Raw genomic sequence first — 26,715 nt, forward strand, 5'->3', positions numbered from 1 at the left:
TGAACAGCATACCAGGCTGATAAGCCTAACAGTGTAAGGTCAAAAGTGCTGTCACATGTGAGAGACAGAAATGATCAGGACAGAAACAGAGGCTGAGGAAACGTTATGTGGAATGAGAGAGAAAGAGTGTGACAGGAATATGAGAAGCAGAAAATATGAATCAGCAAGAAGAGAGGACAAACAATGTGGATAAGAGAGAACAAAAGGAAGGAAGCAAAGAAAGCTAAAGTGACAGGGGAGAATTGGAGTCTTAGGAACAAGCTACCCAGTGAACAGTAAACAACACTGCCTTAACTAGATGATGCTGATGTCAATCACTAGATCTCACTAAGGGCACATGCAGTGCACCCTTTGGCAACTTCACTCAAAGCTGAATTAAAAGATATGACACTTTTTTATGCAGACAAAAGACTTATTTCGCAGGAGAGGAGCATGGATCAAAAAAATCAGTCAGTATGTGGTGTGACCAACATTTGCGTCATGCAGCGTAAAACATCTCCTTCACATAGTTTATTGTGGCCTGTGGAATGTCCACCTGACAGGTGTGGCATATCAAGATGCTGATTAAATAACATGATTATTGCCCAGGTGTACTTTGAGCTGGTCACAATAACAGGTCAATCCAAGATATGCAGTTTTATCATGCAATACAATGCAACACATTCCAGCTTTGAGGGAGTGTGCAACTGTCATGCTGGCTGTAGAAATGTCTATCAGAGCCGTTGCCCATGAACTGAGAGTTTATTTCACTAGTATAAGCCATCTCCAATGTTATAAAATAGAATTTGTCAGAACATCCAACTGGCCTCACAAAAGAGCACGTGTAACCACGCCAGTGCAGGCCCTCCACATCCGGCTTCTTCACCTGCATGACCATCTGAGACCAGTCACTAGGACAGCCGATGTGAGAGTTCTACACAAAATGCTAGAAACCATCTCAGGGAAGCTTATCTGCGTGATCGTTCGTCCTCATGCATTTGGATCCGTACACAATTGCTGGAAGCTGAAAATTCCAGTTCTTGCATGGTGTGCACACTCACCAGACATGTCACCCAATGAGCATGTTTGAGATGTTCTGAGATGGTAGGCAGTAGGTTTCATTTCCTGCCAATATCCAGCAACTTCACATGATCACTGACAAGAAGTGGACCAACATTCAACAGGCCACAGTTATCAACAACCTGATCAACTCTATGTGAAGGAGATGTACTGTACTGCACAAGGCAAATGGTGGTTACAATAGACACTGACTGTTTATCTGATCAATACCCCTCAATCCCATACAAAAATTAAGTGTTAAAACTTTTTATTCAATTTGTAAAAGACGGGAGCGAAAACATTGCTGTTGAGTTTGTATTTTTGTTGAGAGTAAGCTGTAAACAATGTGTAGCCAGTGAGGCTGAATGCATGTTGATTAGACAATCAGCTTTTGTTAATTGTAATTCGAAAGTGAAGGCTTTATTTTGCTTGTTCTACTATCGTCTCCTGAACAGCAGGGATGTTCACTTTGCTGAGATATAATGTTAATTTTAAATCCTCATTATGTACTGCAATAACAGGAATTGTATGATAGATGTTGATGCTTTCAAAATCTTGCTAAAATGAGCGTCAAACATATGCCTGCTCTCGTGAATTAAAAAAAACAAACCTGATGCAACCAAGCAGACATACACACGTGCAAAATAAAACTGATAAAACAGCACAGTGTATACTGTGGCATGGTCCCTACTCATTAAGAGTTTCTGCCTTCTGGTACAGAAGTTCAGTGCCTGGTCTCTTTTTCCTCTGCTGATCCAGCTAATTGCAGACATGCCTTGAGAGGAACTACTGCAGTATGTTTTCACTGCTAAGATGCAGAAAGTATTGAGATTACACTGAACCCAATAGTTACTTCTCTACTTCAATGATAAACAGTTGTCCACCTAAGCAAACAGGTGCTGAATCTCAGCCAAGAGTCAATTACACTAATTAATTGACAAGTGTTAAAAGCTGTGTAATATAGGAATATTTGCATATTTAACCCCTAATGTCACTTATATTTAAGTGAGGCAGGTGGATGCAAAAACACTAACCTTTGTATTTCTGCGCAGGCTCTTGAGAATATTTCTTCTTTTGGGGTCCTCACTTTCCTCCATGGAGTTGTCCTTTTGGGCTCCTCCCTCATCCTGGCTTGTCTTGGGTGGACCTCCCATCTCATCATCACTGCCTATAGAGAAACTCGTCCTAAAACTACTGAACTTGCCAAGCCGTTTGGATCGGTCTCTATAAAGCTTAGGCTTTACCCCAATGGCGGACAACTTTCTCCTGCGCTCAAGTGAGCTGCTATCAGCTTCGCTGTCTGACCCATTCCCCCCAGCACTCCCATTGGAGTGACCTTTGTTGGCATTACGGATGGTGATAATTTTGCCCTGTGTGCTGTCATGAGGGACAGAGTAAATATTCTCCTCTTCTGTGGGTCGAGGTTTGCTCACAGCATCCATGGGCTCTGCATAGTCTGAGGGGTCATAGCCACCATCACTACCTGGTGCCCAAGTGACAGCTTGCTGCAAAGAGCGGCGGTTGGTGCCACCCTGCTGGTCCACGTAGGGGCTGATGTTAACCTTACGGACAGGCTTGGGCTTCACTTGTGGAGGAACCTTGTTATTCAGCTTGCTCTCAAAGGCGCTGAGCTCAGAAATGACGGAGAAGGTATCACTTGAATCCAGATCTGGCAGTTTGAAGCTTGCCAGTTGGGAGCTGAGACTACCATCCTCCTTCATGGTAGGGTAAGGTGGTGATGGGTCAATGTCATCTTCTGAGTCCATAAGAATATTAACAGGACTGGGAGAGCCACATCGAGGGCTTATGCTCTCATTGGTACATGCCTCGGCCACGTTATCATACATGTGTGTTGCCTCAACAATAGTGCGCTTCTCTACCACTTCTTTGAAGAAGGGTTGGAAAAGGTCTATCTTATGAAGCCCCCCGACTACCCCACCATGTCCACATATTACTGTGTTTAACCTTGCCTCTATCTCATGGGCCAGTTCCTCTCCCTGACTGACCTGTTCTTTAGATGACTCTGAGTCTGACAGTTCCATCTGACTCTCAGCTACTGCTAGCAACTGGACTGGGATGATGTCTTGGACCTCACACAGGAAAGCACATAATGTCTCCAAAGAGGCCTTGCGGCGAGCAGAATACACTGCAATGTAGCCGTGGACTAGCCTGGTTTTGCGGAGGGAGAATGAGGAATGGAATGAGAGCAGTGACAGCTCAATATTCTGCCTCTGACCTCCTATACTGAAATCCAACAAAACTGACGTGCCACTACTGAGGCTGGAGGCAGGACGACAATGCTGGGGCAGCAGGAAAGGAGCCAGCAGCTGGTCAAGGTCATATGTGTCTCCACACATCAGGCACATGACTATCCTCAGGTCTGCGTCTAGCATTGACTGGGATTGAGAGTCTCTGAAAGCAGAAGATGGTGGGGGTAAGGGAGGGGAACTGCTCCCTATGCTTCTCCTTGATTCTAAGAGGCCCTTCAGCATCTGGTTGATCTGCTTCTCATTGACATTGCGGCCATAGCCCATGCCTGGGGAGGCAGGGTCTAGGTAAGCACACTGCAGCTTTCCAGCCACCTGCTGCCCTTGTTGGATAAGAGTCTGAGCTGTTTCTCCCCCAATATCCCCTATGGACCCCACCCCCCGTTTGGTGACCAGAAGGAGGGACAGCGGGAGTTGGGCTAAGCTGTTTTCCCTTTCCCTTCTGCTTATGGTTGACTCCCTAAGCTTCTCTATACTCTCGACAACATAAGAGAGGGATTCCTTTGAATTGTACAAACACAGGCAACCATGGGGTGTAAAGGTTGGTGTATGGAAAGAATTCACTGGCAGACGAACATTACCCTCTATAGGACGAAGGGCTAACTCATACATTTTGCCATCTAACACGTACCGGTCATCACTGGTGCACAAGGCCCTTATCTCATTTGCCATCTCTCTGGCTAGACCATCTTTCCCAAGGATGACAAGATTTATCCGTTCAGCCCTTCCCCCATCTAGTCTTGAACTGTCTGATGATGGGTAGCGGGTAGGGAATCTGGAGGCCAGTATCTGTTCTATCTTACTGTCCACACAATGAGGGCTGTTGGGACAGGTGTCCTTTGTGGGGTGGTAGACAAAGTGGATATGCTTCAATACCAGAGCATCCCTTTCTGCCTGCAGCTTCTGCAGGGCTTTAAACCTTTGCTCCTCGCCCAACACCTCCTGAATGGCTCCCATTTTCTCTTTACTTGGCTTCGCATCCACTTCTAGCTCATAGAATAGCTCAGAGTATTCAAGAAGCAGTTCCTGAAAGTCCTCTTTGGCTCGGTCGATGATTTCCTTCTGGTGTTTGTTGTAGATATCCAGATATTCAGCCTCCTCCAGCCACTGGTAAAAGTCTTCGTTCATGATGAAACTTCGGGCCTCCTCCCAGGGTTTCCCTGGTGTGATGAAAGGAGAGACACTAAGCTTCTCCTTGAACTCCCATCTCATCTCAGCCCGTTTGCGCTCATTCCTCAACTGCTCCAGGTGGGTCTCATAGATGGCTTCAGCAGCAGGGGTCTCCAGGAGGTCCTGGGGGATTCGATCATCCTCCATGTTATCAATGTGTGGTGTGGTCTCCCAAGGGGTGTCATCCAGCACTACAAACCATTGGGAGAAATCTCTCTTTGTCTCCAGGACTTTCTGAACTCCAGACCAGCTTAGGTGATCTATCTCATTCAGTTCTGGCAACAGCAGAGACAGGGCCTGTGGTAGTGTACTTAGATAGGTTTTCCTACGTTTCTCTATATGCTCTTGTTTTAGTCTATGCACGTGCTGCTGGAAGAGCTTCTTGGCTTTAGCTGTCCCCTCAAGGAAAACATAGTCCTTGTACTCAGGGGCAGACTGCATGCGGCGACTGACAGCAGGCCATGTCTCATTGTGGTTCTTCACAATTCGGTTGACCAGCCACTCGTAGCGGTCTTTGGCGGAGGCAATCTGTTGACTCTGCTGTTTCAGTGCCTCAAAGTAAGGGATAATTTTGGGTTTACCCCTACTTTTGTCTATTAGCTGAACCAGTGTAAGAAAGGCTAGGTCAACATTGACATTAGAGCGTGCTGATGTTTCTACCACCTGTAGGTTCTTCTTGGCTAGGGCAAAGGTGTGTGAGTCTTTAATATATCGCTCAACTCCTTCATCACATTTGGTGAGAACCAGTACCACAGGTTTCTTCGTTTTAGCTAGCTGGTTGTACAGGTTGGTAACAAACTTCATCTGTTCCTCAAAGCTACGATTCATCCCCCTGCTAACATCCACACAGAGTAAGAAGCCATCCACCATAAGCTTGCCTTCAGGCATCTGTTTCTGCTCAAAGTCCTGCTCCAGCCCCAGCTGATCTGTGCAAAAGTACATCAGCTTCTCAGCCGAAGCCAGTTTGGTGGAAGCCGCTCTCTTGATGTAAGGCTGGAGTGCTGTGCTTCGGTGTGGCTGGAACGTCTGATCGTCAATGAACTCTGTCTGCTCTACCACATTCATACGACATTCTGGCCCCTCTTCCATCGTCCGTCCAGCCTCTCCCCAGAACAGGAAGTGGTCATTGTTCACCACACGGCCTCCAAAGTCACTGGTACTAAGAACAGAGGTGTGGTCTAAGTCGAAGTCATCTGCACTCGGCCGAACAAAGCGGTTACACAGGCAGGACTTTCCCACACCACACTGGCCTTTCTCCTTCTCCGTGCCGGACAGCCCAACCACAACCAGGTTGTAGGTGGGTGCCCGGACATCTTGCTTTTTGGCCATCATCATCGCTGGCAGAAGCTCATCCTGCCATGCTGGCCGCTAGCTCTAGGGAGGGGAGAAGGCTGCCACGCAAGGAAGGTTTCCATGCAAGATGATCTCACTGGGCTGAAGTCTGGCCCTGCATGATAGAGAGGGAGAGAGAGAGGATATGTAATTAATCTAGAGACATTTGAAAACAAAAAAGCATTCCAACGATAGGCTTTATTATTAGAGAGCTATTGTGTCTGTCATCTAAATTCCTACTGTGTGCCTATGTGCTGTTCATAATGTTTAATCTGTGATCCTATTTCTCCACTGAATGTTTCCTGAAAAGATCGAGGTCAGTGGCAAAGCTCCTGGAATGCTGCACATTACTTAACCCAACTGTAGCTCAGTAAAAAGCTATTTTTACAATTTAACACTTCTACACATTTTACACTTAATTTTTATACTGGCAGGACCGCACTGCTAAAAGTGATGCTGTCAACATTTCACTGTGTTTGCTGAGACTCAGTATGTGTTTTGGCTTATTATCTGACATCCAGCAGTATGGTTGGTCATCTCACTGCCACCATCATGAGAACAAAGTTGTGTGGGGCTTGTACCATTGCAGAAAACACACACATGAATGTGCACACAAATACATGCACTAGCACACACTTGTGAAAACAGGCCCACTAAGCTCCCTGCACCCCAAATGAAAGACAAACACAAGAAGATGAAAGCAGATAAGTGTTACAGAGCTAAAGTTACTAATTGGCCAACTAGGGAAAGCCATCTGCATTTTAAAAGGCTGCACTGACTGTTGGCTGACTCGTCTCCATCAAAAACATGTTTTCCTATGTTTCTCACGAAACAGCACTGTGCAAACATACCATAGTTGGCTGATGTACCATCACTAATGTCTCAACACATTTACCTACAGTGAATGCAACAAACTGGTGTAGTGCTGTCACTAAAATGTGCACACCCAAACACATACATGGATGCTTATTTGACTGGCAAATCTCAGTGTGACAGCAGCAGATCAGACAGAAAAATAACGAGTGGACTGGGGATCAAGGATGCTCTTTATGAAATAGCTGTCTCTGACAGCACAATTTGTAATAAAAAAGAATCTTCAAAGACAGCTAGCACATAGACATGCCCAATAAGACCACCCCCTCCATGTCATAACTGAGGCGTTAATGTAGTAAAACAGACATTAAAACCACTATTAATCACGAATAGCTCTTTTGACAGACAGCACAAAAGCAGACAAAGCTGTCGTCACTGCTGAATAGAGTTTGTCAGACACAGAGAACTGGGGATGCACAAAGATGAACTTCAAAGTCCAACAGTGCTACACCAGAGGGGGAGACAATGAAAAGGAAATGCTGGGAGGAGTAAGAAACACACTACATTGTAGATGAAAAGCAACCTCACACCTACCATGCATCGACTACAGCATATACTGTATATTTCTGACTTTTATTCAAAAAGCTAATCGAAGTTCAAAGCTGACAGTTATGGCAAAGCCTTGAAACCCTGAGCTTCACCAAAGGAAATTCCTATCAGGCTGTGAATTAACATTACAGAGAGAACACCACCCAAGTGTTTCACTAGGTGTATAACCAAGTGCCAGCAGGAAAAAGGATCAATATCAAAAAGAATGTCTTGTGTTTTGATGCTTGTAGAAGAAACATGCATGAAAAATGTATCAAGACACCCAGAGATAGTCTCAGTCCATGTAATAATGAGGAGTGATGTGTGCTGTGCTTGCTGGTCGATATACCCGTATAGATACATGATCTGGGAATTATGGTTAATTGATGGTCTTTCCAAAACTCTATTGTAAGTATGTTTCTGGTGTGCGTGTGTGAGAAAGAGAGAGAGAGCATCAGTTTAGATGAAGATTTCTATTGTGTGTACCCATAACTTCCTGAAGTTTGTTATTACTGAATACATTCACTTGGAAAACAGTGCAGTATATACAGGCTTGACATGGTGAGAAGGACTGCAGGTGTGGTAACTACAGAGCTAGAGTTAGCACGTACAGCTGTGTCCTGACCTAATCATGTTCACATTACGGAGCAGACAGTCTGCACTACAATCAGCCACAAAAAACATGACCTGCTGCCCCTTGGATATGGTCCACTGGCTAAACAGAACATGTATCCCACCTGCTAATCATTACTTTTTATATCTACATGATCCCCTTCTGTGCTACCTACTGACCAGTTTCACAGATATAAAAATGTAAGGCAATTAGGTGCGCAAGAAAATATCGATACTCTTGAGTACAGCAATATTTTCTTTTGCGATGCTGTATTGATTCGCAAAAAGACTGTACCAGTACTTGATGAACAGTTTACAACAAAGATTTGAGTCTGTGGCTCATTTTATGTTGTGTTTAAAGCCCCAACTGCTACGAGATAGTGGTGTTGTAATCTGTCTTCAGGGTTCTGACTCTTCCACTTCTACATAACAACATCAAGTAAGACAGAAAGAAGTAAGCATATATTGTGAGTGTACATGAGATGATGGGCCTATGAAATAATATATTGCCATGGCTACAGTATTGCAGTATACCTGCCTAATCATACATATTGTATCACCAGATTCTTGCCCACACACAGCCCTAAAGGTAGCAGGGTAACAACCATTCAATAAATACATACAGATAAGCCAATATATCAATGGTTCCTCCCTAAGTGCAATAATTTTCATTTAGTGCCATTATAATTATGTGGTGTAGATGTCATTTAATATATACTAAATTGTATATGTTTTCCTTTGAAGGTCAACCAAAAGGCCTCTCAGGTCAGCTCTTCTACTACATAAGGTTGCTGTGAGCTGCATCTCTGCACAGTGCACTGCTGTGAAGTAGGTGTTAAAGTAGGTGCCTACTGAACTGAAAGAGGGTGTTACATACAGATAAGTATGGAAGCCCTGGTGTAGAGCCACATTAGCACAAATGACCTACACGAGCTTGATCATAAAAATGCACACATGCATTTACACACGCACAGACTCATTTTATGTAATCCTATGAAACGTCCTAATGGTCATCACGTCATGTGTGAAATAGGTCATGTTTGTGAGAGAGTGTCTGGATTAAATAAAGTCAAGCACTCCTAAAGTCCCTATGGGCCTGGAGGCCAGCCAGACTCAACACTCTCACAGATGCATTTGCTAACATCTGCTTCACTAACCACACCTATCTTTTTCTAAGAATTGCCGTGTGCACAGCATATTAGAATCTGCAAGGCCATCCACATTTTGTGACAGTCAACGGACACACAGCAGTAGAGTGCAGGTAAGGTGTGTGCTCTGCACCGCATGAGATATGGCCATTACAAAACTTCAAAAGGAATGGCAAAGGAGACCTAATACTGTTGTCTTTTTTTCTGCTCTGTCAGAATGACACGCCACTGCGAGAAACAAAGACGCTGCTCAGAATTCAGGCTTAAGTGATGTGAGGATGCAATAGTTTTGGACATAGCAGCAGCTTATAATGGAAGAAAATAAAATGCCTCATGAGACTGTCATGCTCAAGCCAAATTGATAGACACATAGTATATACAATATAAGACATTACAACTGCATAGCTCTGTTTGACTCAACAACCGGTCTACTGGCAGTCTGACTGCAGCATTTCACAGACAATAGATGCAGCAATTTAGGGAATACATTTCCTCTTTCTGCAAACCCATAAAGACACCACTGCTTGAACTCAACTAGCCTTACTGCAGCAGTCCAGTACTCAAGCAGTTAGGCAGCCAGTCTCCCAGTTCCACTAGGCACCAGGCCTGCTGTCTGGTATGCATGTCTAACCACACAGGATTGTCTCGAGGCCAATGGCTGTGTGGGGCTGAAGCAGAGAGCTTAGGACCTGCAATGTAACTGCCTCTGACTGTGAAACATGAAGGTAGGTCAGAATTGGAGAGGGAGAGAGAGAAGGAAGAGGTGGAAGAGATGAAGAAAGGACTGGACTGGCATTAGGGGAGGAGACAGAGTGAGAAGTTTGTGCACATGGAGAGGATAGGGGTATAGGGAAGAATGAACATGGCGGGAGGGGGAGGAAGGTCAATGGGCCTGGGTCATGTGAGCCGCACACTGGAATCCCCTCAGGGAAGGGGGCCAGGGTGTGGCGAGGCCTGGATGAGTTAAGGGTCAGGCTCTGAACCATCACATCACTCTCCCCCTGCCTAATCACAAACAGCATTATAAGCAGGACATACTCAAATACCACATCTATTCCCCCCCCCCCCCCCTTGATTTTTCTCCTTCCTTTCTTTTACAAGCACTGACCAATCTCAATATATCTAGTCGGACAGTCAAAACACATATAAACTGAACCAGCACGTCTATGTCACTGGCTGTCTCAAGGACAAGAGAAGCCAAGGAAGATAGGATGCATCTGTAGGGTACTGGAGTTTCAGCCTGAAGCTAATGCTAGGGCGGCAGGGCGTGAAGTTCATCATAACACGTGCTACAGAGGGCAGCAGGGAGGAGGCTGTGTTCACTGCCCATGAGGAAAGCCCATGTAGACTTCACGGGGTTGGCTGCATTCCTTTCATTGCAGAGCAACGAAGAAAAGTTAGCCAGGGAGCATTGTCATGAGTTTGAAGTAGCTGGTCAGGATCTGTTTTGATAGACCAAACAAGCGAGACCTGAGGCAAGACTAAGTGAAGAAAAGCAGCTGTGAGAGAACTTATAAATGTTGTCTGAAAGGGAGAATATTGCAGCATAAATGTTGAGTATTTAGAGAACAACAGGAATATTGTGCACTGACAGCAAAAAGAAGAGATTTTTTTTATATTTAATACAAATGAAGGGCTAATATAATTATAATACTTGCCGGCGTTCTTGGAGATATCTCAGTGGCCTTTAAGTTATTCCCAAATTAATACAAGGGTAGAACTACTGCTCACTGAATGCAACACAGGTCACATTGAAAACTGCAAAACAAGGATAAACAAGGAGGCCTGCTTGCATGGCTTCCCAGCAAACCCCCTGGTTGAACAGTATTATACACTCAGGAAGGCTGGGAGTTGACAGAAACAAAGGTCATGAAATAATCATGAAGCAGTGTGATGGTGGTGATGATGATGACAGAGAGGCAGCAGGGAAACACTCCTTCACTCCCTTATTCTCTGAGATACAAGGCTGGCTGGTCCTCCCTTTGCTTCAGTCCAAAAATGTTTTCCCTCTCCTTTTCACTCCTTCTGCGTGATTTAAGTCTGCAACCAGCTGCACTTCCGCTTTCCTCTCCCTTATTTTTCTCCCCTCTCTTGTGCTCTCACTTGCGATGTTGTCCTCATCATATAGATTTTCCATCTCCATTTGTCACAGGTTTTTTTCCCCCCTCCTTCTAACTCTTCTGTCTGTATCATTCTATCCCACACTCTTCCCACCCTCCTGTTCTCCTCCCCTCTCTGGAGACTTGTTGTCCATTAGTAAGAAACCAGGGTTATGGGCAGGGGATGGGGCTGTGGGTGGGTGGGGTCAATCCTTACACTGATGCTACTTCCTGCTCAGGCTGTGCTCTCTCACACACAGATGAACATGTAGATTAAGTGAAAGTGCATTGAACAAAATGCAAATATATAGCACGTCACTGATCACTGATGCACACACAAGCACGAGTGTTAGACAATAATCTGCCTCAACACACCACATTTAATGCACTTTATATGTAGCACTCTGTGGTGTGCTGCGTTAAGTACATCCACCGAGACAGAAGTCATTTGTCTTTTTCCACAAATGCGACACATCCATCTATCACTCGCCAAACAGGAAATACAGTAGATGGAAATAGTTAAGAAATTTGTATGTGTGCATGCACCAACAGAAAACATAAACACTTGCAACTGCACTATCGTTAATGAATTTCGCATGTGACCATGTGCACAAAACACACCAACCAAACCACACAAGCAAATCCAACAGTAATCAATTATTCCTATGAAAGAAAAACACTTAGCCTAACCACAAAAGCTCAGCACAGCATGAATCAGTTGATCCGTGTTACACATACTACATATCTGCACAAAAACACGCAGAAATATTCATTCAGCACCCAACCAGCCCATCATGCATCCAGGTCCTGATCCAGGAGAGCTGGTCAGTTGTGAGTGGGATTAATCCAGTGTGGATTAGCTACGGCTATTTGCATCTTTCCATTCGCAGGATCAGAAGTGGAGCTGTCTGTCCATTAGCATGATCCAATGGCATGGTGATATAACCACACAAAAAAAGACTACCGGTAGTGATGGAGATAACAAATCTCCCTACTGCTGATCCTTCACACTGCACATTTGCTTACTGACTGACTTGGTCACACACAAATGCACTGGTATCGAAACAAACATATGGGCATGATATAAATGATACAGTATATCTTGTTTATTCCATAGCCGCCTGTTAGCTCCTATGTTATCTGTGTATTACAGTCTTTAGTAACTAAAGTGCAAATGCCATGTAGCCAGGCTCTCTTAAGTTCATCTCCACTTCCTGTCTCTGCCTGGCACCGCAGAGATACAGGGGCCAGTTACTGATAGACCCCCTGAGGAGAGAGGTGGGCAGACACACAGAGGCAGGAAGGATGCAGGATGAGAGCAGAAAAAAAAAAGGATAAGAGGGACAAAGACGGCAAACAAACACTCAGTCAACAATTGAGAGCGAAGGATATCAGGAATAAGACAGAAGGAAGAGGGCAGAGAAGACCATATTCACAGCCTAATCTGAAATTCAAGACTGTAACTGAAGAGTTCAAGGAGCGGAGTCGCAGGAAAGAGCAAGGTTTAAGTCAGATAAACAAAGGATCTCGAAAGAGTGGACAGCCTATTTAGAGAGTGGAAGGAGAGAGCGAGAAGGGCAGAGGAAGAGTGTGTCACGATGGTTTAACCTCTTCAACTACAGCAGAAGACCTCGCTGATAGCACAGCTAAATATAATGTGCTGCTGGAAACATGGACAACAACAGCCTTAAATTTGAACTACCACCAAATGCACACATACATGCACAAGTACTCACAGTGTGGTGCCTTCTTAACTGATGACATTTATCTCTCTGAGCTGACAGCAAGCAAGACAAAGTGAGAGGCTACAGTGTTCCTGCAGTTAATCATCATCATCATCATCATCAAGTCTTTTATAAAGCAACAGCCCTGAATGTTTCTTATTCCCAAACGTGAGCCTTTGCTTTTCTTTGTTTTATGTAATTGTAAATTGAATACTTGTGTGTTCTGGATTGTCGGTCACACAAAACAAGCAATCTGAAGATACCATCTCGGGCTAACGGGACTTTCTTCATGATTCATTTGGTTTGTTTGTTTTTTTACATTTTATAATGACAGAATTCTCAATGAGAAAAATTATCATTAGTTGGACATCCTGGCCGCTGCTATTTTGGGAAGCAAACATTGAAAGTTGTCCACTTAAGACATGCACTTTGGTACATTTAAACATTTGCTCCAAAAATTCCCTCTTCAACAGGCTACACATCATAAACAACAACAACAACTGTTGCTTTCCATGCACGGCTGGAAAGACAGGCAAGCCTGTGTTTTCCTTTGGCACAAAAGCTCATCTGTGGGCCTCTACTCTCCCTCCCACTTAATTCCTTCTGCCAGGCATGAACTGTCTTACTCCTCATTTCCTTCAATGCCCCCTGGCCCTTGTCTAATTCTCCCTATATTTCCTGTCCCTATATTCCTCCGTTTTAGCATCTCTCCGCTGTGCTGCATATCTCTCTCTCTCTCTCAGCTCCGTCTTCTCCTGCAGTAGTACCTAACCTCGCGGCCCAGCCCCTGTCAGACTAGCAGACTGTCTTGCTTGCGATATTAGCATACATCTGATCCCTGCTCCCCTGCCAGAAGGCTTGTCAGCATCAGCACAACTGTATACACACATTCAGACATCCAATACAGCTGTCCTGTCCTCCCAGCCAGACTCGATGCAACAGCACAAACAAACAGCTGCAACACAGACAGATATAGACCGTACGCAGAGACGTCCAATACGCTCAACAGGAGATGGAGGGGATGTTTGCATACTTTAAACACAAACCGGTTTTGTGGTTAAATATGACAGTATTCTGCTCTCCTCTTGCATGAGAGGGATTGGGTGGTGGGTCTTCAAACCTGGCTGCTAATCTTCCAGCTGACTGAGCCTCCAATTCAGACTGCTAGTGTAATTAGTTTGACAGCAATGGTGTGTGTGTGTGTGTGTGTGTGGCTCATTTCAGAACTGGCAGAAGAGGACAACCTTCAATGCCTGAGGCCTGGCTAACATTTTAAGAATAATTTCATATCTTGCCAATTTTTCAAACAAAACAATAATTTGTCTGTGTTAATATACATGTTCATGTTCGGTGCAATAGCGTAATTTGAAAACTGCTTCCAGCACATCCTCTGTGTTTACAAATAAAATCAGACTGCATAATAGATTTCCTCAATAAAAGAGCCTATAAACCATAAAAGGATTTGTGTTCTCATACTGCTGAAGGAACAGTACAGCTAAACAGGTCCTCAGCAGACACTTTTTCCTCTTTATTATCTGAATAACTACAGTAGACAAACCCAAACCTGAACTCTGACTTCTGGTTAGAAAGGCTGCAGGTAGTGAGAGAATATCTTGATAAAACACATAATATGACCCGGCATTCCTTTGACTTTCAATAGCTCAGTGACTCACACACAAAACCACTATTCCACTCCTGAGCACAGAAAAGCCACACGCGTAAGACGCTGTGATCTGTGAGCGACAGATCAACTGCTTACATTACCTTCAATTTAATCGTCATTATTAACCCATTTTCAAGGGAGCGCTTATCCTTAGCTGGAGTGGATACCTAATAGATATGCTGGTGCTGGGTGTGTTTTCCAGATGGTGACTGAGAAGGGTAAGCTGTGCACACTTGCAGAGCGATGCTGCCGCCACCAGAGTTTCATTTTTATCACTTTATCTACTGCTGTGAAGATTCTGATGGGAAGATTAAACTCACGGCACAAATCTTGATTGCAACAATTACTTGATTGCACACAGCTCCCATTGTTTTGCTTTACTATGACAGAAACTTTCCATCACGCAGCATATGGGCAGCCTTCACCAGTGCCTGCTTCCTGCATGTGACAGTGGAAGGATAAGGGAGAATGGCCAGTACAAAATGGTTGCTGCTGGGGGTAGTTGCCAAAATACATGCGGCCATGTTTCATTTGCATTAATTTAAATGTGCTCGTATCACAGTACCTAGAAACCAACTACACTTCACCACTGCACTTCAAAAATATATCGAATTACAATGTGTCATATCAAATAGAGGTTCTTGAATAAACTGCTGAAACTCGTGAGATAACGTACATCACACTAAATACACAGGATTAAGAAAATCATAGCTGCATTTAAGCTACATTTGAGTACAATTTCTCCTTCTGATCGGCACCCAGGAATATAACATTAATGTTGCTAAAGTCTTTCCATCTGGACTTGTAACCTGCAGGCTTTGTATATAACCAGGTCTTATGATCACTACAGGGAGATCTTACATCATCCAGAGATCACCCAAACTGTTACTAGTTGACAGATGGTCATCACACACACAAACAGCCACCCAACACCTACACCATATGCTCCAACATAGATACGGCACGTTCTCCTCTCACACATACAGATGCCCTCTAACTTGCCTGCTCTCTGCTTAAATAGCTTTATATGAAGAGTGGTTTAAAAGCATTTTTTTCCCTCTCCTCAGCCAGCAGAAGTGTTCAGGCGCTGTTGAACTGTGAGACCAATTAAATCTGAAAATGACAGAAATGAGGGAACAAGGATGGGCACAGAGGAAAATGAAAGAAAATATAAACCAATTTAAACAGAATCCTCTGAAACTCAGACACAGTGTTGACTGTAAAAATGCTGTATATGCCAGCAACTACTGTACATCACTGCAGGGTCGTGAATGCCACACCGTATGCGGCCTGTTCTTGTCATGTTCTCATGTTTAGAGCCTAGGTGCTAATGGGCTGGCCTAAGCAGCGGTATCCTTATAGCATCATCACACCCCTGCCAGTAGCACAAGACAAACTAGTCAATAGGTGCCACTTCCACTCGCATCTCCAGTCAATCCCCTCAATCCTTCCCTGTTCTGTGGAAGGCTAATAAAGCAGGGAGCAGTAATAAAATGTATGGCCTGGACACTGCACTGCCAACTGGTTTTGACAGGCTCAAGGCAAAAAACACAGATTCAAACAATAGTTGCAGACAGACCATCCAACCACTGGCTTTGTTTGTGTAATTACTTTTTCAACGAATTGGACTCTTTTTTGTACCCATAAACTAATCGACTGGCTGTGAGAAACTTCTCGTTATTAACAATGGATTTGAAAACTACAAATGGTTTTTGAAAGGCTTCTATTGTTTGTAGACACCGGAGCAAAATTGTGTTTTTCAATTGGCTCAAAGAAAAATAAATTATTTTTCATCAGTACATGCAGCCTTTCAAGAATCTGTGCACATCCTACAACATGAAAGAGAGAGAGATGAAATGAGCCCAAGAAAAGCGCAAAAAGTTTGGTAGATGAGGACGCATGATGAGGGAGGGGGTCTAAAAATCATCAATGAGGCCATGACAAATATTAAGAGAGAACAAGAAGAGTTTCCAGCAAAGTTAGGTAAGACGGAGAAAGACAGAGTTAGTGCTGGGGGAGGAGAGGAGGAGGTTAACACAAGCAGCTTCTGGTAAGTGCTTAGCACTTGCGGTTGGCTAATGGTACACAGACAGGGCTACTTTACGATCGCTCATCTACTTGCTGCTGCCGCTCTGACAAGCCTCAACATGAAAGATGTAAGCCCCTGTTAAGAAGGATAGACAGCCACTTTCTCTACTTCTTTGCCCTCCACTTTTCCCTCAGTTGTCTCCGCTGCCATTCAATTTTTACGCTCCCATCATTTTCTTCCTTCAATAGTTCTCTCATCACTTTTTGGCCTGTCTGTCATCGAGTCATCCCTCAACACTCCATCGCATCATGCTGCGTGCCCTGGGAACAGGATAACCAGTGAGGGAGCTAAAAGAAAGGTAGGTTGCACAGTAAAAGAAAGGATGACGTGGTTTTTTTTTTGGGGGGGGGGGGGGGGGGGGGGGTGAAGAGCCCCAGAATGAAGTGGGGGACGGCTGCCAAAGATGGGTGAGTCACTGCACAGAGAAAAAAAGCTAATGACACAATTGAAAACACCTGAACCTGCCACAGTGTAAATTAAAGATAATGACTTTTTACTGGTTGCCACAGTAACCAACTGTTGGCACAAAGGCAGATGGCTACAGAGGCTTTTCCCCCCTAACGTTCCTACCCTCCCTTCCCCTCTTCCTCTATCGCTTTCATTTTTTTTTCCAAGCGCTTCACTCTCTCTTGGTGCCCTACCATGAGCTCTGCCAAAGTGCAATTCATGCAGGAGCAATAGAAAGCCAAACAAATAAACCATTTCCTTGCTTTAATAGCTTCGTACTGTAAAATAGCCTCTGCTTTGTCTCCTCGGTGACAAGAAGTGAACCAGATTCAGGTGCAGAGATGAATGAGCGAGATAGGAAAAGTGGCGAGCCATCTTGAAATACGGTACATCTCCCGCAGTCTAATGGAGCTTGTAAGCTCTAACAGAGTATGCATATGTAAACACATGACCTCTTAGCACTCTTAAGGCAGTGCATGTGGGAGTGTCACCTCTAAGCCCCTTCTGCAGCCTGAACTGAGGAAGCTGAGAGGCTCTAGGGTAGCTTGTCCAGAGGTAACAATAGCTATGCTTGGTCATCCATTTTAAATCAGTCTCCAGACAGCCACCGGAGCACCATCACAGCTAAAACTTTGCTGCTCCGCGCTGATCTGCTTGCAGCTACTCCGGTCTCAGAGTCCAAGGCCGAGTTCAGCCTGCTGAGGCTCACTGAGTGGTGTCCACTGCATAGTTAGTCCTCACAGTCAGAGGAATGCAGCCTTTCAGGGTTAAGAGTTAGCTTTCAGTAAAGTCTGAAAAACACTTTGCAGGGAGCAAGACATTTTGTAGCTGTGCCCTTGTGTGTGTACAGCCACAAAATGGTTTCTTTAATCTCTGCCTATAACGTTCTTTTACAATACAAAATGCCCAACTATTCATTGAAAAGTCTCACTTTCTGAATATTTATGATTCTGAACAACATAACTCAATCATAATTATTCTGCATAGGCCTAACATAAAACAGGCTGACAGAGGTTTATAGTCAGTCAGTTAGTCATTACACTTATTTCTTCGTGGGCTACAGAGGGTCTGTCCCTCCTATGAGACTTGGCGTGTGTTGACAGTGGCAGCTGGAGGCCATCAACAGTCACAACAATAATCTGGATTTAAAGCCTGGATCTGTTAAAACGGGCTGTGAGGCAGATTAGAGGTCTGAGAGGACGCAGTCCACAAGTTCGAAGCTATACTACTGCAATACTATAGTGGCTGAAATGTGAAAAATATAGACCACAAGCACAGATGCATCCATAATGAAAATAAAATCGATCTTGACCTGTGCTGACCTCATGCTCCTCCTCATGTCTAAAAGTTACAAGTATACTAGGCCATATTATTTACTCTTCCTTAAACTAGCTTCTTTGCTGTGTCTGCCCAGTTCTTCCTCCAGGCCCAGAGGAAGAAAACGTCTCAGGAAAAGGCAGGGGGTGAGAATTAGACCATTCTCTCTGCTGAAACAGGAAAGGAACCAGGTAGGATTTTAAAGTGTTTCTCCTGGCCCTAATCCAAGCGTTAACCCCCTACAGTCCACCACATGGGCACACACACAAACTTTTTAATTCTCTACTTAACGATGATGCCAAGACTCCTTTCCGCTATTTCGTTCCTCTCTCCACCCATCGCTTCTTCCCCTCTGATTGGCATTGTTGCTCCTCACTACCTCATATCCCAGGAGTCTCACGTGAGCCCAGTAGCCAATCAGGTTAGCTGATACGATTCTGAATTCTCTCTGACATCGCAGGCCTGAGGAAGACAAGACAAGGACCCCCACCCGCGAAGGAAAAAGTGCAGTGCAGTCCATAATGCTGCTAATATCCTTTCCGTTTTTTTTAAAATACACAGATACATGCATTAAAGTGAACTTAAATTTTAATATAAAAACCACTGAAACAATTATTATATGGTGTGCAACACAGCACGATGTGGTTGCAAACTGATTAAGAGACATTTTTACGTGGTGTAACTGGTGTACAAATAGTAATATAAGTACTGTATAAGTGTAATAATATAAAATGTCTTTCTATTTGTATAGCAATGTGTGACACTAAACACATTTAAACATATAAACATCCTGTGTTATAATAAGTACTTAATGTTTTTAGTCATGAAATATTTCTTTTTAGCTACTTTTTCACTCTGCATGACAAACTTCATGTGGAGAGGATGCAGCTGAAAACCCCAGAGGACACTGTAAAGTGTGGTACATAGGCATAACCATCATAAAATATAATGACAGCAGGTTATGCTGTCTTATCAATCATTCACAAACTGTCTATATGCCAGTAATGATTCATGGTTTACAGCAGAAGATATATGAGGCTGCTTATATATTAACATGCATCTCCAGTTTAAATCTGGTAAATCTAACACATCGCCACATAAATTCCTCACTCAAAAAATGGAAATCTTTCCATTTGTAAGGAAAGTAGGCTTTGCTGTTTGTCGACAGCAGTAGACAACAAGCTTGGACAAACTGACACACTTTTTCCAACACTGAAATCAGTGACTTAAATTTATAATGTGCTAAATTTAAAAGAAGGCCTAATTAGTAAGAAAGTAAATGTTTATTTATATGGCACTTTTTAAAACAAGGTTAAAAAGGTTAAAAGTGCCTTACATAAGAGAAGTACACATAACATAATACAATAATTAGCTTAGCAAGTTTATAAAGGGACATTTTCTAATTTTCTCATAAAATTGCATTGCAAGACTGTTTTGTTAAAGGAGTCTGGGAACTGTCCATGGGTGACAAAGCAGTCCACATTGGTTACTGTTAACCATCAATAAAATGTTGCCTTCTTTCATGAATTTAGTGTAAAGGAAATCAGCTGAAAAGGTGTGTTCAAACCTAGCTACTGGCCTACTTACACAGAGGATGTAGGTGGTCCTTCACTGTGGCCCGGGACATATTTACCTTCATTGTGCCAAAAGAATGGGGCATTGGGTGCATTCACACCTCTACTGAGAGCTGTCCACTTGTAACGGGATCACCCAAGATGCATGTTGATGGTGTGAACAGGGCCTAACTGTTCACAAATACTTTCATGAACATTTGACGCTGTCTTTACATCTGCTAAAAAAGTACATTAGTGGGCTATAAACAATGTATTAAGGAGTCATATATTACTCATAAATGCTAAATAGGGGATTTGAAGAGAGATAAAAATAGGGACAAAACAGCATAACCTCATGAGACTAGCATGACTTGCAGAAACGAAACCAATGAATCTGTTTCTGTTTCTCTAACCTCCCATTCACAGAACGGAGCCGATATTACTGCAGCCTCTGTACTTGTGAAAGTTTCAAATGCAGCAGATGCTGACGTCATCTTAGATAACGCCAACCTCACAGAGACACACAAGTGCGCACACCCAGCTAGGCGTACCATCTTTAAGCCTTTCTAATCCTTGATCGCAGACAAAGGAGGGGGGCCGCTCTCACAGACACACAGTGTCTCATACACCCCACCTGTCCCTCTGAAGACACAAGTCTGTCTACTGATGAGTGCGGGCTGAGGTCACTACTTTGACTGTCGTGTGAGGGTAAAGAGGGATTATTCTGCCAGCGTCCACTCAACACACATCGAGGGAATTAAGGTTCTCTTCTTTGTCTTTATCTCTTTCGCTTTCTCTAACAATCTCTCAGGATCACTTTGGGAAACTTTCATGGGGAGAAATATTAGGGGAAAAAAATGGGATAGTGAGGGTGAACCAGTCAACAAGTTACAGTTTGTTTGTTTTTTTCCATGACAAGAGATAAAAGAAGTGTATGAGAGCTGCATGAGCAAAGCCACGACGGGCACGGTGACCAAATGACCTTGAGGGGCTCATTCATAAAGCCAACCAACATAGCAGGGGGCCACAACCAAACATCCAAACGTGATAAAATCTACTGGGAAAAGAGGGTGGGGGTGGGGGCAGCGGAAAGAAAAAGGAATAAACGAATTACGCCAGATAAAGCCTTGTTCCTATTGCACTCTGGAGACTTGCTGCCATGGCAGTAGAAAGGGGAGAGAGGAAGCGAAAGATTTAAAAGATCCTTGGAAGTGAAAGAAAGCGAAAGCGGCAAGCTGAGTCACACACTAAAACATGTTACTACAGCTATTCAGAATGTTATTACAGAGACTATTTATTTACAATAGTCCATACAGCAACCAGAAACATTTCTCCAACTTTTCATTTCAAAAACAGCACTGATATAAAGCGATGTACCTACATATCAGTGTCTGGGGTCCAATAACCTTTAAAATCCTTCAGTGGCTGTGGCACATGGCAGAAGCAGCAGACAGCTCTTGGCTTGCATCCCACAATCCACTCTGATGTTTAGGTTTTCAAGTGAGGCTCTTGCCTCTGTAGAAACAACTTACGACAGAAGCTAAATCAAACTCCTGGCACAATCAGGGGATAATGAATGAGCAGAATTAAATAAGACGAATTTAAAGACGAATGACATGGTGAGGAACAGCAAGGCTAATTTAAACACAATCTGACATGGTCCAGATTGGTAAATATTGCCCTGTTTAAATAAATCTACTATTTTTTCCTCTGTTGCTTATTAAACCCTATCCCTTCATCTCCCCATTAACTGGCCTGTCAGGCTGTCTTTTTGCCAGGCTGCTCTACACAATGACATGTTTACCTCCAGTCAGATTCCCATTTAGATCCCTGAAGAAGCACAGGGAGGTGAGAGCGTGCCTGTGTGTCCAACAATAACATAAACCCTAGCTGTGATTTTGTTATTATCACCCGCGCTGCAAAAACGCCTTGCAAAATAAACAGTGGTATGACTTAATTTAGTCAGACTTCTTCATCCTTGAAAATTAACAAGGTGTGGAGTAAAATGCTGTATTGTAATGTGTCAGGAAGGTGTTTAGCGTTCACACCTACTACACTCAAACGCACACGCTACTCTACACCTGCATTAAGGCATCCTGCACCTGCTACAGTGACACTAGCGTACTCACATCCAAGGGCATCAACAGGGTGTTGAAAAACCTGGAACATGGTAAGCACACAAAATCCTGGAATTTGGTCATATAGCAATGCAGTACGGCAGTGCATCCTCAAAAAGATAGAGATACTGTTTATAATGTGATAGAGATATAGAATTAAGACCTACTAGATCAAAAAAAAATAGAGCAAGATAAATGACTTTCGATACATCATGGGCAATATGACCATGGAGGATCAAGTGTGACTCATAGCACCAAACACTAAAAAGGCAGTTGCTTTCACGTTGCCACACTTAGGAGGGTTTGTATCCTTGGTTTCACAAAACTCCCACATTTTCAAGGTCTCCACTAGTCATTTACTTCTCCGTCACAGCAACACAGAGTGGATGCTCTGAACAAAGTGGCTGGCAATCTCTGTAAGCCTCCTTCTATAGGATGAACTTGATGCATGCAAGTGATGCCTCCTGGACCATAAACTCGAGCATTTACGCACAGGCATGCTATATGCTCATTGGTTCTCTTACAAACCAGAACACAATACTGCAGCACAGTTAGCACTTGTCTATAGAAAATGTAAACTTCCATAGAAAACGTAGCCGGTGGTGTTTTAGTGTTTTGACAGCCGTATTTATTTCCTCGGATACAGAACAAAACCGCTCCATCCAACATTGTTTTACTGCTGAGACAGAGAAAACATAAAAAGCCAAGATGGTGCCATCGTAGATATAACTTAAAAAAATTATGTGCTCAAACCAAACCCAACAAGCTTTCGAAGGAGGAATAAACAATGGATGATTTGGGGGGATTCAGTCAAATTAAATATATGTATAATTGAATGCATGAATGCAAAAGTGAACATTTATAGTTATCAAATAGTCACATCTGCCGTAGTGTTTTGTAATGTGTAGTCCCACAAGGCTCTGCTTTAACCTAGAATTAATTTATAGGTTAATGCAGTTAATTTTATATCTATTATCCTAGAACTACCTGCTTCTGCACCCACAGATCACAAAGCACAGCCTGATTCATCTGCATCAAACATAAAGGCTTATATTCTTTACAAATCTTCACATACACTACAAGTGTGTGGAACATGCGTAGTGCGCATTCTCTCCTTGCCTTCTGAAAGAAATCCCAGTGGGACCAGTACCCATGCATAGAGCAGTAGGAACAAAAAACCTCCACAACCAACTATGGGTTTTCTGATATCACCCGCTATCTGTAAATCATACAGCTGGTCTACTGGAAGGCAAATTTATGCGCACACGTCACCATATCATGAACGTGTTTGATGGAAAATTATGCATCTCCTTGCCTTGACAGCATTTTCTCAGAGCCCACTGCTCACACACCATGCTGGCACATGAGACACCCTCTCTTACCGCCTGCAAGCCAAAGACACACACTCACATAATTATCCATGTAAATGGAGAGAACACAGCTATTTTATCTAATGCAGAAGATGAGTGTATGGTGCAATCAGATGTCTGCACAGGTGCATGCCCACCTTATGAACACCACTGAAATGTCCAACGTGTTAACACCTTGATCCCTCACATGTGGAGTGTGAATATCTTAACACCCTCTCACATAATAGTTTCATTCAAGCCACATTAACACAAAAACCCACCCACGCTTCCTCTCTGTGAAGGCACACCGAACATGCAGCGCCTGTGGTATAACAGGAGAACATGCACCATAAAGACAGCAAAAAGGCAGCTGGACCTGACTCGTGACAACACCCCCATTCATCACCATGCCCCCAGAGACTCTACATCCCTCCACAGTGACACCAGTGAGCAGAGAGCTCTCACACACACACACACACACACACACACACACACACACACACACACACACACACACACAATTGTGTTACAGAGAGAACAAACACACAACATACAACGGCCCATGTCAGCATCACCACCAATCGGTTACGCGTGCTTTTGTGTGTGTCTGTGTATATATGTGTGTGTGTGTGTGTGTGCACTCTCGTATCCACATATATTATTCATCTGCATGCAAGAACATGAACGAAGTGTCTCTGGTAGGAGAGATAAGGGGCTTCTTTATTTCAGTCTTTCACTTGTGTGTGAATGGATGTGTGCAAGTGTGTGTTCTTCCAATCGTCTATCAAACAGACTACTTGTTAAAAAGGGAGGAGTGGAAACATGTAGAGTTAGCAATAAAGGAAGCAAGAGGGTTTCTAGGAGAAGAAAAAATAAGGAGGTAGAAAAGAGGAATCACTTAATGGACAGAGGAAAGTCTGAAGAGAAAGGCAGTGAAAGAGGAAGTGAGGCTCAGAGATGGTGACGAAGGAGCTCAAGGGGGCTTATCATTGTCATATTTTCTTTTTAGTGTACAACCTTGAATTTATCAAGAGAGATTTGCAGAATTCAGACACATGCAGTACAAGAAAATGCTGCAGATCCACCTTCCCATTCAAGCACACAGCACTCCGCATTCACCCACCCCATCAGCACTAACAAGCCAATACTGTCAACACTCACAGTGGGCTTTATTCCATCTACAACACAGTCTGCAATCACAAAACATAACATACATAATGGCAGAGGCGCACAGAATATACACAAAAACATCTCTGGAGGAAACACGAGCACAGGACAAAAATAATTCCTTTTCATACTAAAATGAAAAAATAATCCAAATTTTCTGGGCTCTCTCTCTCTCATCATCCTCCATCTGTCTACGCCCAGATAAACATGGGAATCTCGTCCTCAGATGGGCAGCTTACAGAGGATCGGATGTTAGGTGAGGGTTCTTTGTTGAAAGCAGTAGTTACTGAGGATGCTATTGAGGAGCTGCCCTGAGGCTGCCCGTCGCCTTTCATCCAGGGTTGTCCTCTCGGGACAATACTGTAGGGTTGAAAGATACACAATTAACTATGTCTTAACAAGCTCTAGCAAGTGAAAGTTTAATTCAGCTATTTCAGTAGCTACAAAGGCAACTGTCACCAGCAAGTTTCCTCGGCTGTAGCTAATTATTGCTATTTGCGTGAGTCGACTAAACAAAATACATGTACTATTTACATCAGAGAAGGAATACCACAAACACAAATAAGGAGTGGCGTGCTTTTTCTGCCATTTATAAAAGACCAACAGAGTAGCAAATCTTTTTCTCTATATAAATGATACAAGTAATTCCTTTTAGGCTATTTGTAAGCACATCAGAATTCAAAGCTGTAAAGCCGGTCGCCCTATCAGGCAGTGAAGCTAACGTTAGCTAAAGCAGATACAGCAAAAAGTTGTTAATAGACACAATAAGCCACAATAAGTCTAATAACATGTAGACCACAAATATGGACCTAATTTTCATTCATAGGAAATAAAGACAATTTTAAAAAAATTCATATTGTTCAGACATATCAAAATTGGATATCTTTTATCTTTTATTGGATATCTTCTTATTTCTGGTCACTACTGTTTGCTATTCTGCCTCATTAGCAACCACGCCCATGACAACATTCAGTTTGACAAAAAGATTTGTGCTCCTGGTCCCACACAGAAAATTTGGCATACAATTCGGCTATTGAGGGAGAAGCTACTGCACAGCCCTCCATCCATATTTTACAAGAAAAGATATTTAAGCATGCATGTATTAAAGTGGTGCAGTGCAGGGATTCAGGGATTTGTTGTGTCTGAGTATTAACATGTTTCAGGCACAAAATGTCTACTGCTTTTGCTCCTACCGTATGAACTGAAACAAAAATGCCACACCGACTGTATGCATAATAATGTGTGTGCAAACACACAACTCCACAGGCATGAGAGATGCACACAAGCACACAAATACCCACAACAGAAAGTCGGTCAATGAATGGGAGGGGGCAGGCAGACTAGCAGGTGCTGTGTTGGTGGAAGATATGGCTTCTGTCCACCTCAGCATTTCTAAACACTCGCAGTTATCTTCCCTCTCCAAAGAAGGAGAGGTCATTTCTTTTTTCTTTTCTCCTCTGCATCACCGTCCGCACTCCTCTCCTCATTTCTGCTTTCCCCTTCTGCTCCAGCCTTTTCTCCTGTCTCGTTTATCTACTCCCCACCTCTCCTTTTATACACTGCCCCCCTTAGCTTTTATCTGTTATTTTTTTCCAGCCCTCTCCTGCTTTTCCTTTTTCCACTCCACCCTTCTCCTCGCCATACCCTCCTTCCTCCTCTGCTCCTTGTCGTCTCCTGTGCTCTCAGTGGAACAGCCCATTCAGCAACAAAACAAAGCTGCCTACAGCATCACACACTGGCTAATCAAGCAAGACCAGAATTCAGCAGCCCTCAGATCCACTCAACAGCACCATGATATGGGGCTGCACTGGAGGGGAGAGGTTTCTTACATACGGAGGAGAGGCAGCAGGGAGAAAGAAAATGTAGTGTTTGAGAAGGCTGTGGAGACTAACTGTGCACAGGACAATACTACCTGTTAAGTTTTTGCAGCCGATAACCGCTAAGGGTGGTAATTGGGAAGGGTCGATCTGTGTGAATGTGAATATAATCGTGCATTTGCACATGCTGAAGAGAATGAGTTTGACAATACAAAAGGCCGTGACCACTACAGGTAAAGACAAGGAGGGCAAGGAGGGCTAATGGGGGGGCATGAACGCATGGCAGAAAGATAACGGGGTGAAGAAAATTCTCTGACAGGCCATCAACAGTGAGGTAGTGCATTCATGATAATGATGAAATCCAACAATGGTCAGCTGCAATCTCCTCCTGGAGAGAGGATGAGC

General features: G+C 43.5%; 1 protein-coding gene across 2 annotated transcripts in view; it reads right to left on the reverse strand.

The window, feature by feature from the left end:
* arhgap35a (Rho GTPase activating protein 35a) overlaps nt 1-26,715 on the reverse strand; it is a 60,227-nt gene that overhangs the window by 17,828 nt on the left and 15,684 nt on the right. The window contains exons 1-2 of one of the 2 annotated variants that reach the window (XM_046389166.1): nt 21,242-21,413; nt 2,073-5,922 (exon numbers count right to left, since the gene is read on the reverse strand). In XM_046389166.1, the coding sequence (XP_046245122.1) occupies nt 2,073-5,810 (3,738 nt within the window). In that variant the 5' untranslated portion in view covers nt 5,811-5,922; nt 21,242-21,413. Of the gene's footprint in view, nt 1-2,072; nt 5,923-21,241; nt 21,414-26,715 lie in introns of those variants that run through there. The other variant, XM_046389165.1, reaches the window with a different exon arrangement.

The sequence above is a fragment of the Scatophagus argus genome, chromosome 5 (assembly GCF_020382885.2).
Source record: "Scatophagus argus isolate fScaArg1 chromosome 5, fScaArg1.pri, whole genome shotgun sequence".
Classification (NCBI taxonomy): domain Eukaryota; kingdom Metazoa; phylum Chordata; class Actinopteri; family Scatophagidae; genus Scatophagus; species Scatophagus argus.